Below are 9260 nucleotides of genomic sequence, written 5' to 3'. Positions count from 1 at the left end.
CTGGCGGACTGAACAGGACAGTGAAATTTCTCAGATCACATTTCTCTGGAAAAAAATAAACTTGACAAAATTACTGCTGATATAAAGGAAAGAAGAGTTACATGAAGAAAAATAAACATCCTGCAAATCAGGATAAACCTGTGGTGAAGACATAAATTGGTAGAAGCATTCACTGACCTTGGATTTGATTTCTGCATCCCTAAGTCTGGTCACTTGAAATGTTATCTACAATGTGTAATAACATATTTTAGAAGTGAGGAAGAGGTAACCATTAGTGGGAATGAGACAAAAGAATTATATGTATGTTGGAAAAACTCAAGTTTGGTCAATAAATCGATTGGTGCTTGTGCTTCTAGAATATATGTGTGGACAAAAGCTAGTGGTTTTAACCATTTTTTCCTTAACCAAGTGAAATTCATCTTGCCAAAGAAGACCTAGTGGTTTTCCCATGGGCGGGTGTGAGCTGGAGAGAGTCCCCAAACGATGGTTAGGTAGTATCCAGCAGCCATTTTATTGCTCTTGAATGTGGCCTGGGTTGTTTGCTGATTCCAATAGCAGTACCTGAGCTTCATCAGAATTTCCAGGGCCCTCAGGTTACGAAAGCCATGAAATGGTCTAGATGACTTCTCCAAGTCCCATTGGTTGTAGGAGTCTGAGGTTTCAGTGACTTGCTTGCCCCACCTCTAGTACTGAGAAAAGTGCTTTTGAAATGTCATCAAGAATCAAGTTGGTATGAGATCTCTATCATGGTTCTCAAATTACTATGGAAGATAGGTTCAGCTTTCAGCCCAACAAGAAATAGAGCTAATCTCTTAAAGAACATTATTCACAGTGACAGCCAAGTTAGAATGTTAGCCTCTGGAAGCTATTTTTAGATAAATGCAAAGAAGTCCTATCATCAGGTCCCCGAGAGACACGCATTGGCAATTCCATTTGATCATTCCACGCACGGTGTCCATTTCCTATTACTCCTCAATCCTTCTACTTTCAAGAAGTTTATAGGAGTGATCAGCAAAGTCACAGAATTGCAGAACTATGAAGGACTTTAGAAATTATCTAGACTTAGAACAATGGACTGATTTTACCAGTAAGTAAACAGAGGCCAGAAATGAAAAATTAATTGGCATAGATCATTCAGTGAGTTTTTGGCACCACTAAGATAGGATCCAGGGCTTCTGTTCTATTTTCACATGATTGTAAAGAGTCATGTAATTTCACTTTAAGACCCTAAACAAAGGAATCAATACAATATGAGAAGTTGATGAGAAAAGAGAGACAGGTGTAAGAAGGTGTAAACAGACTGGGACTATTTTGTGTGATATGTTTGTTTGATATGTATCTGTAGGGTTCCATTAAGGTCACTGAGTCTTCAGCTCAACCACTTGAGTTATGGGAAATGTCTCCACATCTTCCTCTGAAATGCTGGTCTGACTGCCCTAATCAGTGAAGATTGTATTGAGTTGGGCCCCAATGCCATGATGGGGGTAGGAATCATAGGACATATCTATGGGAACATCATAGCGGGGTGTACCAGCCTGAAAGGGAGTTGAATGTACATGCCCTGAGCTTAGACTAGCAGAGGGGTAATGGGGCATGAAACTGTAGGGTTTATCCAGGTCAGGGGAGGCATCTTGCTTCAAGGAGAAGTTCCCACTGATGCTCAGGGGTGGAGTAAGTGGGCCCTCATAAGGTGGTGTACCGCAGTCAGGTGGGTGGTTCCCAAAGGATGATTCTCCCAAACTCTTGAATACTGGGGGTTTGAGATTAATAAGATGTGTTTCCAAATGGCCATAAGGAGGGCTGGGGAGCCCAGGAGACTGATAGTTGAAGTTGTGGACAGAGATGGCAGAGTCACAAATAGGAGATTTCTCCTCACACTTCTCCAGGAGGACAGACTGAGAGCCCAACTGGAGGCATCCAGCCACCAGGTTGCTTGTGGGCTGAGAGAGCCCTTTACAGAGCATCTCCACAAAGCCCTTCCCTTCAGGTGTCTGTCCAGTTTCTAGGACCTCAGACAACGCCCAAATATAGTTCCTGGCCAGTCTAAGAGTCTCTATCTTGGAGAGCTTTTGGGTCTTAGAGTAGCACGGCATGACCCTCCTCAGGTTGTCCAGGGCATCGTTCAGGCCGTGCATCCGGGTCCGTTCCCTAGCATTAGCCTTGACTCTTCGAGCCCTGAATCTCTCAAGGCGAGCTTTCGTCATCTTCTTTTTCTTGGGACCTCTTCTCTTAGGCTTCTCCCCATCTTCTTCCTCCTCTTCTTCCTCCTCAATACTGTCATGCTCTTCAGCTAAGCTGCCAGGCATCCCATAAGCAGCTGGTCTTCTCTCCTCCTCCTTTATCTCATTCTGAGAAGCCGGACCTTTGTCCATCCAAGATGGTGTGTTGACCAACTCTGTCATCTCCTTGGGTTTCACATAAGATTTTGCCATTTCCAGACTCTGGAAAAGGAAACAGCAATGGTTAGTGCCTGTGAACATCTGATTTGATTTAAAACTAAATTTTCTTTTTACGTCTTAGATGTAAAGCACAGAATTTGTATTGGAATTCAACTTATAATTATCTAGCCCAGGTTCTCCATTCTAAATAACTAATCTAGGGCTTCCCTGGTGGCGCAGTGGTTGAGAGTCCGCCTGCCGATGCAGGGGACACAGGTTCGTGCCCCGGTCCGGGAAGGTCCCACGTGCCGCGGAGCGGCTGGACCCGTGAGGCATGGCCGCTGAGTCTGCGCGTCCGGAGCCTGTGCTCCGCAACGGGAGAGGCCACAGCAGTGAGAGGCCCGCTTACCGCAAAAATAATAAATAAATAAGTAAGTAAATAAATAACTAATCTAAACTCAGATAAATGCCCAGGACACTCACTTAACTATAGCATTTATAAGAAAATCAACTATAGGAAAAGGAAATTGACTTGATTATCCATTGCAGAGTCAATACCCAACTGTTTTTATTCTCAGGTTCTTTATCTCATGGATATTTTATGCAAAAACCACTCAAAACATGTTTTTCTTTCTTCCCAGAATTCAGATCATAAAAGGAAATAGCTAAGGTGAGCATATAAATTATTGTCCAAATAGAGAAACTTCTGATATTACATCATAATATGTAAACAATAATTGTAATATTGCAAAATTTTAAAAGAACATCAAACAATCACATAAGAAAACTGTTATATAACTATACCACAAAATAAATGAAAAAGTGTAATGAGATCATTCAGACTTTGTACATGTTCTCCAAAGGACTACTCAATCTCTATTTAGAGACACATATACATCTGACTCTTAACATCCCTTGTTTCCTACTGACTCTGCTGGTACACAACATGATCATGAAATATTTCTCTCACCATCACCATTTTGTTTTTCAGTAAGCACCTTGTGGTCTGTCTAGTGTTCGTGGTGTTAGAGGTGTTAGTAACATGGTGTCTAGAAAGCATCAGGAAAAGAGAGGAGGTCACCACTGGTTATCTTTCAAATCCACCCATATGTTAAAAGTGAGAACTCTTCATTGAACACACATCTCACACCCTCAGACAAGAATACAGCAGCAGCTCGAATTACAAGCCAGAAGTCTGCCAAACCTATTTAAGATTATTTTAGTGCAACTATTATAAGATTTCATTGAAAATGGAAAATCTGGAACAGATTTTAAACTTCACAGAACATAGTGACTGCAAACATAGCGCAGACTATTTCAGACAAACATGCAAATAGTCGGACTAACTCACTTGCCTAACAGATACTGTTTAGTCAGAATTTTCTATGAAAAATTTGCAATTGTAAAACTTATTTGAAAACCAAAAGAGCCTGGTGGTTTAGTCAATATTTTGCATTCAATTCTGGAAGAGCTTGAATTGTTTTGAGATTTGTTGAGAGATTCGTAGGTATACAATTTACCAAGTAAAAGTATCTGATAAACTCCATCGGGGCATCCCAGTTCCACCAGCTAGTCTTCGAAATGTTAAACCCTCCGTCACCTTTGTATATTAGAAAGGGGAGAGCGTGATAAATGTTTTTTGATCCTTGAGTCTCAAATCAATGAATGCAGGAATTAGTACATAGCTTTTAAAAATATAAATATATGATTTGACTTGTTTCTGGTAATCTGAGCTTGTTTTCCTTGTAACCTCATTTACCTCCTATAAATAATTAATGTGACTGCATTGCAAAAACAGCCTAGGTTCACGTTAATCAGCACGGAAATCATGTCAGCTTGACTTACTCACTTAATAAGGCTTCCTGGGTAAGCAGCTTGATTGAAAACACACATTGGAACCTATTGGTCAACCGGCTAGCCAGGCCAAGTCAGAAAATCCCACTTTTAATATGGATGATGGAGCTTGTGTGCTGAGCTGCACTTCTAACGCAGGCAGATATCCAGAGGGAGGGTGAAAGACCTAATTAACTTTCTGTTAAAGTAACACAGACCTTTCAGAGGCAGGTGCACTCCGAGGCCAAAGAGGATGGAGTGGGCTTGGGAAACCTAATGTTCCACACGCCATTATAATAACATTTGTGTAGTCTTAGAGCAAAACTTTAAGGGAGAAGGGGATTGTTATGTTCATTTTATGGTCGAGGTCACTGCAGGTCAGGTAAATTAAGTACTGGAAATGCTAAGACATACAGCAGGTAGAGCAGGACCTGACACCAGTTCTTCTGATTCCAAATACTAGGTTTTATGCTTTTTTTCCTCTTTTTATTTTCATCACAGCTATGGGGAAGAAAGAAAGGCACTTTGACTTCAGGAGATGTGGATCAGTAGAGCAAGTCACCAGGAAACGATCCTCATCCAGAGGGAGGCTAGTTTAAGTGTTCTCTGCTTTTTAACTCTCATATTCCAGGATTCCTTCCTCTTTCAAATTGTTTTCTTGTTGCTTTCATTCATTTATTCCCCCCTCTTTTTTTACTCTGTTTCCTTCTCCTTTGCCTCTCCCTTCTGTTTCTCTCATCTCCTCTTCACTGTCATCATTATCACTGGGTCGTACATACATGCGTGGAAAGGAGAGCAGGAGAGGAAAGGAGAGTCCCCTGAATTGCCCCTGAAACTCAATACCAACCTAGCCTCTGCATTTGAGCTTTTTTATCATCCCCACCTCCGTACCTCTGGACACTAGCCAAGCTCTGTCAATCCTCCCGTCTATCACGAAGTGGGATTAAGAGAACAGAGTAGACTACCCTTTGCCTTTAACGCAACGTGATGGTTTCTGTAAGAGTCAAAGAGCTGCTTTCAAATCAGATTTACAGCAGGTATAAAGGAAAAAAACCAAATGACTTTGGCTAAAACAATATAAAAGGCAACCAGTTTTCATCTTTGTTCTCTTACTAACCATGGAAAGGATGTAGATGGCTCCAGTTTAACTTTCTCTTTTCCCATAGGTACTGGTCCCTTAGCTCTGAGGGAATCCCATGAATATGTAGCGTAGTTTCAAAAGCATGGAAGCTGGAATAATGCACATTCTAATCCCAGTTCTTTTTATCCCTAGTTGTTGGTCTCAAACACATTATATCAGCTCTCTGATCTTTCATTTCCTCTTTGATAAAATAGGGATACGATATATTTTATGTGGTTTTGCAAGTCAGAAATATGAGAAAGGATTCTGTAAACTTTAAATGCTATAAAACACTATCCATATTAGTCTTCTGTTTAGTCTTGGGTTTTCTTATCTAACTCATTCACACATTCGCTTATTCAAAAATAAAAATTATTTCTCATGGGTGAATAATAAAAGGAGACTGTATTAATTACTGTGCCTCTTATCTGTTTGGAACCTCCTCTGATTGGCTCAGAAGATCATCTGATAATTGCCTAATAACCTTCCCTTTTCCCCAATGTGGCTAGACAGCACAGACCCTGGAGTCAGATTACCTGAGTTCAAATTTCAGCTCATTTGCTTACTAGGTATGTGACCTTAGGCAAGCTTCATAATCTTTCTGTGCCTCAGTCTCCTCCTCTTTAAAATAGGAATAATCGTAGCCCTACCTCACCAGATTATTGTGAGCATAAAATGAACTAATACATTTAAAGACTTTGAATAGTGCCAGACATCATAAATGCCATGTAAGTGTTAGGTATTTTGTTCCTAAAGTTCACCATGAGTTTTTCTGGCCAGGTGGACACAATAGGTGTAATTACACTCTATGTTTAATGTTGATTTTATGCCAGCAGGAGCCAATGGCTCCATCTCAACAGCCATTTCAAAAAATTCCCTGATAAACCCACTCCCCCAACCTCCTAATGAAATTAAATACGAAAGCTCCTGTTCTGTTACAAAGGGTGAGGAAACAGAGCTCTATCAGCTGCCTCTACTGGGTTGACTAAAACTCTTCCACCAGATTCCAGAAGGAAGTTAGCCTCTTGCATCCTGTTTTATAACTGGGAGACAGCAGTTGGCTGGACTCCTCCTCAGTCGTATGAATTTTCAGGGTCATGACGTTTCTGGTGGAATACAGACCATGCTTGGCACTTGGACATTTTTCCTTTTGTCTCTGCTTGAACAATATTGGGGATAAGATTTTCCTACCAGAATCAGGAGCCAGAGCTCAGAGGAGAAAGATGAAGAGTCTCTCAAATAGAAGTAAAAGCTAGGACTCCTCAGAGATAAAGAAAAAAACCTTTCCTTTGACTTTTTCCACCTAAATATCTTCAATGCGTTAAAAAGTTAGCAGAAGAAAAATAAAAAAAGATAAACATCCAGTTTTCGATTTGAGAGTTGAAAGTATGTGTGATGCACTTCTGAGTTTTGATCAAGGAAACCAACTTGGCTCTCTCTGGAACAGGTACCCATTTCTACCATGGATCTCAGCCTGTGAATGAATCAACTCAGGTGTATTGAAAGAAGCACAAAACTGAAACCCTGTTCCATCACTCACGTATTATATGAGCACAGAAAAATTATTTTAATTATTTTACCCTTGGGGCAAAATGGAAATAATATTTTTGCCTTTCATGTCTCATTTAGAAGCTTTTATGAAAGCAAGTACTTTGTAAAGTTATTATGGAAATGTAAGGGTTGGCAACTGTTTGATAGAAGCTGTACGGGAAAGTCTGTAGCACTATTGCACAGAGTATCCTGATACACCATTTTTAGGTTTCCCCAATTCCTAGAAAAGAAATTAACTCTCAAAATATACATGAAGCACATTCCAGTATGACCAAAGTCGATGAATACTGGCTCTGGAGGCACAATACGGGCCCCCCTGCAACCCCCAAACACATTCGGATCCTGTAAAGCTCATTTTATTTTTTAATCTTGGAATTTAGATTTCTTTATGTATCTACACTTTATAACAGAATTTCCCCCTTTTTTAAGGATCCTTCTGTGAAATTTTAAGTTTAGCCAATTCTCTCAAATTCAAAATTTTTTTCCACATTTTTTTCTTTTTTTAAAAATCTGTTCTGGAAAAAAATGTTTGCTGAGGCAATGATTATGGCGACCCAATACTTTCATCACTAGGGCTGAGGTCACTGGGCATACTACTGTGTGGGGCTGTCCTGGAATTCATCCTACACTTTTACTAATTTTTGAGTTGTTGTGGAGAAGTTTCAATTGGCGAATAAGTGAGTAAGGAGCTTTTGCATGTGTGTTTGTGGTGATTAGACAGTGTCTTTCCTCTTAAAAGCTGATCGTACTAACTTCACCTCCTGATCCTATGACTAAATCCTAAATACAACAGGAAGGGGACTATTCAGCCCAGTTTCTAGGGAATCTAAGCATCAGAGAGACTGAATGCCTTGCTTGGATTTACAAAGTCTGCACTGAAGACAGAATGCAGACCAGGGTGCTCATAAGTTGTGCTGCCTGGAAACAGCCATTAGGCTGTTCTGTGCTCTTCCTATTCAAACTTTTACATGCTCCACTTTCCTTGTTGATTAATACCTGTACACACACACACACACCCCTTATCCAGCATAGACATGTCGTACTTTAGTTTTCATAGCCTCAGATCCTAACCGTGAACTTTGCAAACAGAAGTTACTCAATCCTTCAGTTTCCCCTCCTTGTTCTTCAGCATTTCATCTCTGGTCCCTCTGTCAAAAAATGAGGGAGGCATTTTACATTTATTATTATTTTTCTGAACACATTTTTAGGGGTGGGTGAATGACGAGAGGCAGAGGAGGCAAAAATATATATGGACAATCTTTCTCTTCTGATTTCCCATCTGAAAGCGCTGAGGAGAAGGAAAGGTCCCACCACTGATGCCAAATGTCTAAGGATTTTTAGCAGAGAAAATGGGGGCAATGGCGAGAATATGCCCCATGGCTTTCCAACATCTTTTCTCATTCCCTTTTCTATTGTCATTTCCTTACGCACCCCACCCCCTTCACTCTTTGCAGAGCCAAAAAAACTGTAAGCAGAGTGGTGGATTAGGTCAATTCTTTCAACGTATTTGGTAAGCCACCTCAGGAAAGCAGTTAAACTTTTTGGCCCTTTTCTTCAGCATTAATAAAATGGAAGAATGGGCTTGACAGCAATGGGAGGATAATTTGTAATCTCTATTTTATAAAAATGATTGAGAGTATCTGAGTTTCACTTTGAGTGACAGGTGCTATGGGAATTAGTGACATTATTACAATTTTAATATCTGTCCCTAAGTGTTCTGGCTCTCTCTGCATCTCTATTCAAGTTTCCAAAATCCTGCTCCCTCCTTATTTAGCCCAGAAGAGACTTACCTCACACCAACTACTCCTCTAGGTCTGCAGGAGCTACCCACAGAAACTTTAGTAGTCCCCATACCACCCCATCCGCTGGCTCACCTCTGTCAGTGGCAATCCCTGGCGTGAACTCTGTGAATCTGTGTCCTGGAGGAGACTCAGAGAAGCCAAGTCTCCCTGACCATCCAGATCATAGGAGGAGGTGCTTTTAGCGATCCATGTTAAACCCGGCCACTGCCTCTTAGGAATGCCCCCGGGTCTGGTTCCTCTGACTGCTACTTATTCTACTCCTTCCTTAGAGTTCTGTATGCTCCTCCAGGACGCCTTGGGCTGATGCAGCTAGTTTAGTTGGTCTTCAGTACCTCCTCTCCCTGGTTAGTTCCCTGGAGTGGAGCTTTCAGGACCACAGCCTCTGGGCAGCTCCTGCGCTCTGGCCGGAGGCTCGGAGTTGCAGCAGTTTTGATTGCTTTCCCAGCTGCCCAGGGAGGGGTGATACTGCCCGCAGTCTAACTCCTCCCTTTCCACAGCCGAAAGACACGCCCACTTCAAAGGGTTCCTCTGGTCAGGTCCTGCTTAGCCATTTGTTTGTTGGTTGGTTTGTTGGTT

At 41.3% G+C, this 9260-nt stretch overlaps 1 protein-coding gene across 1 annotated transcript; it reads right to left on the bottom strand.

Moving 5' to 3' along the window:
* Positions 1-1436: 1436 nt before the first annotated feature.
* On the bottom strand, positions 1437-9031 carry NEUROD4 (neuronal differentiation 4). Its single transcript, XM_027108236.1, has 2 exons — positions 8757-9031; positions 1437-2441 (listed from the first exon to the last, which is right to left on the bottom strand). Exon 2 carries the CDS (start codon positions 2430-2432, stop codon positions 1437-1439), a length of 996 nt encoding a protein of 331 aa, XP_026964037.1. The 5' UTR covers positions 2433-2441; positions 8757-9031.
* Positions 9032-9260: the final 229 nt, after the last annotated feature.

This window comes from Aethalodelphis obliquidens, unplaced genomic scaffold (assembly GCF_003676395.1).
Source record: "Aethalodelphis obliquidens isolate GAN/ISIS:26980383/991018 unplaced genomic scaffold, ASM367639v1 scaffold8, whole genome shotgun sequence".
Lineage (NCBI taxonomy): Eukaryota > Metazoa > Chordata > Mammalia > Artiodactyla > Delphinidae > Aethalodelphis > Aethalodelphis obliquidens.
This window is presented reverse-complemented; position numbering and strand designations above follow the sequence as displayed.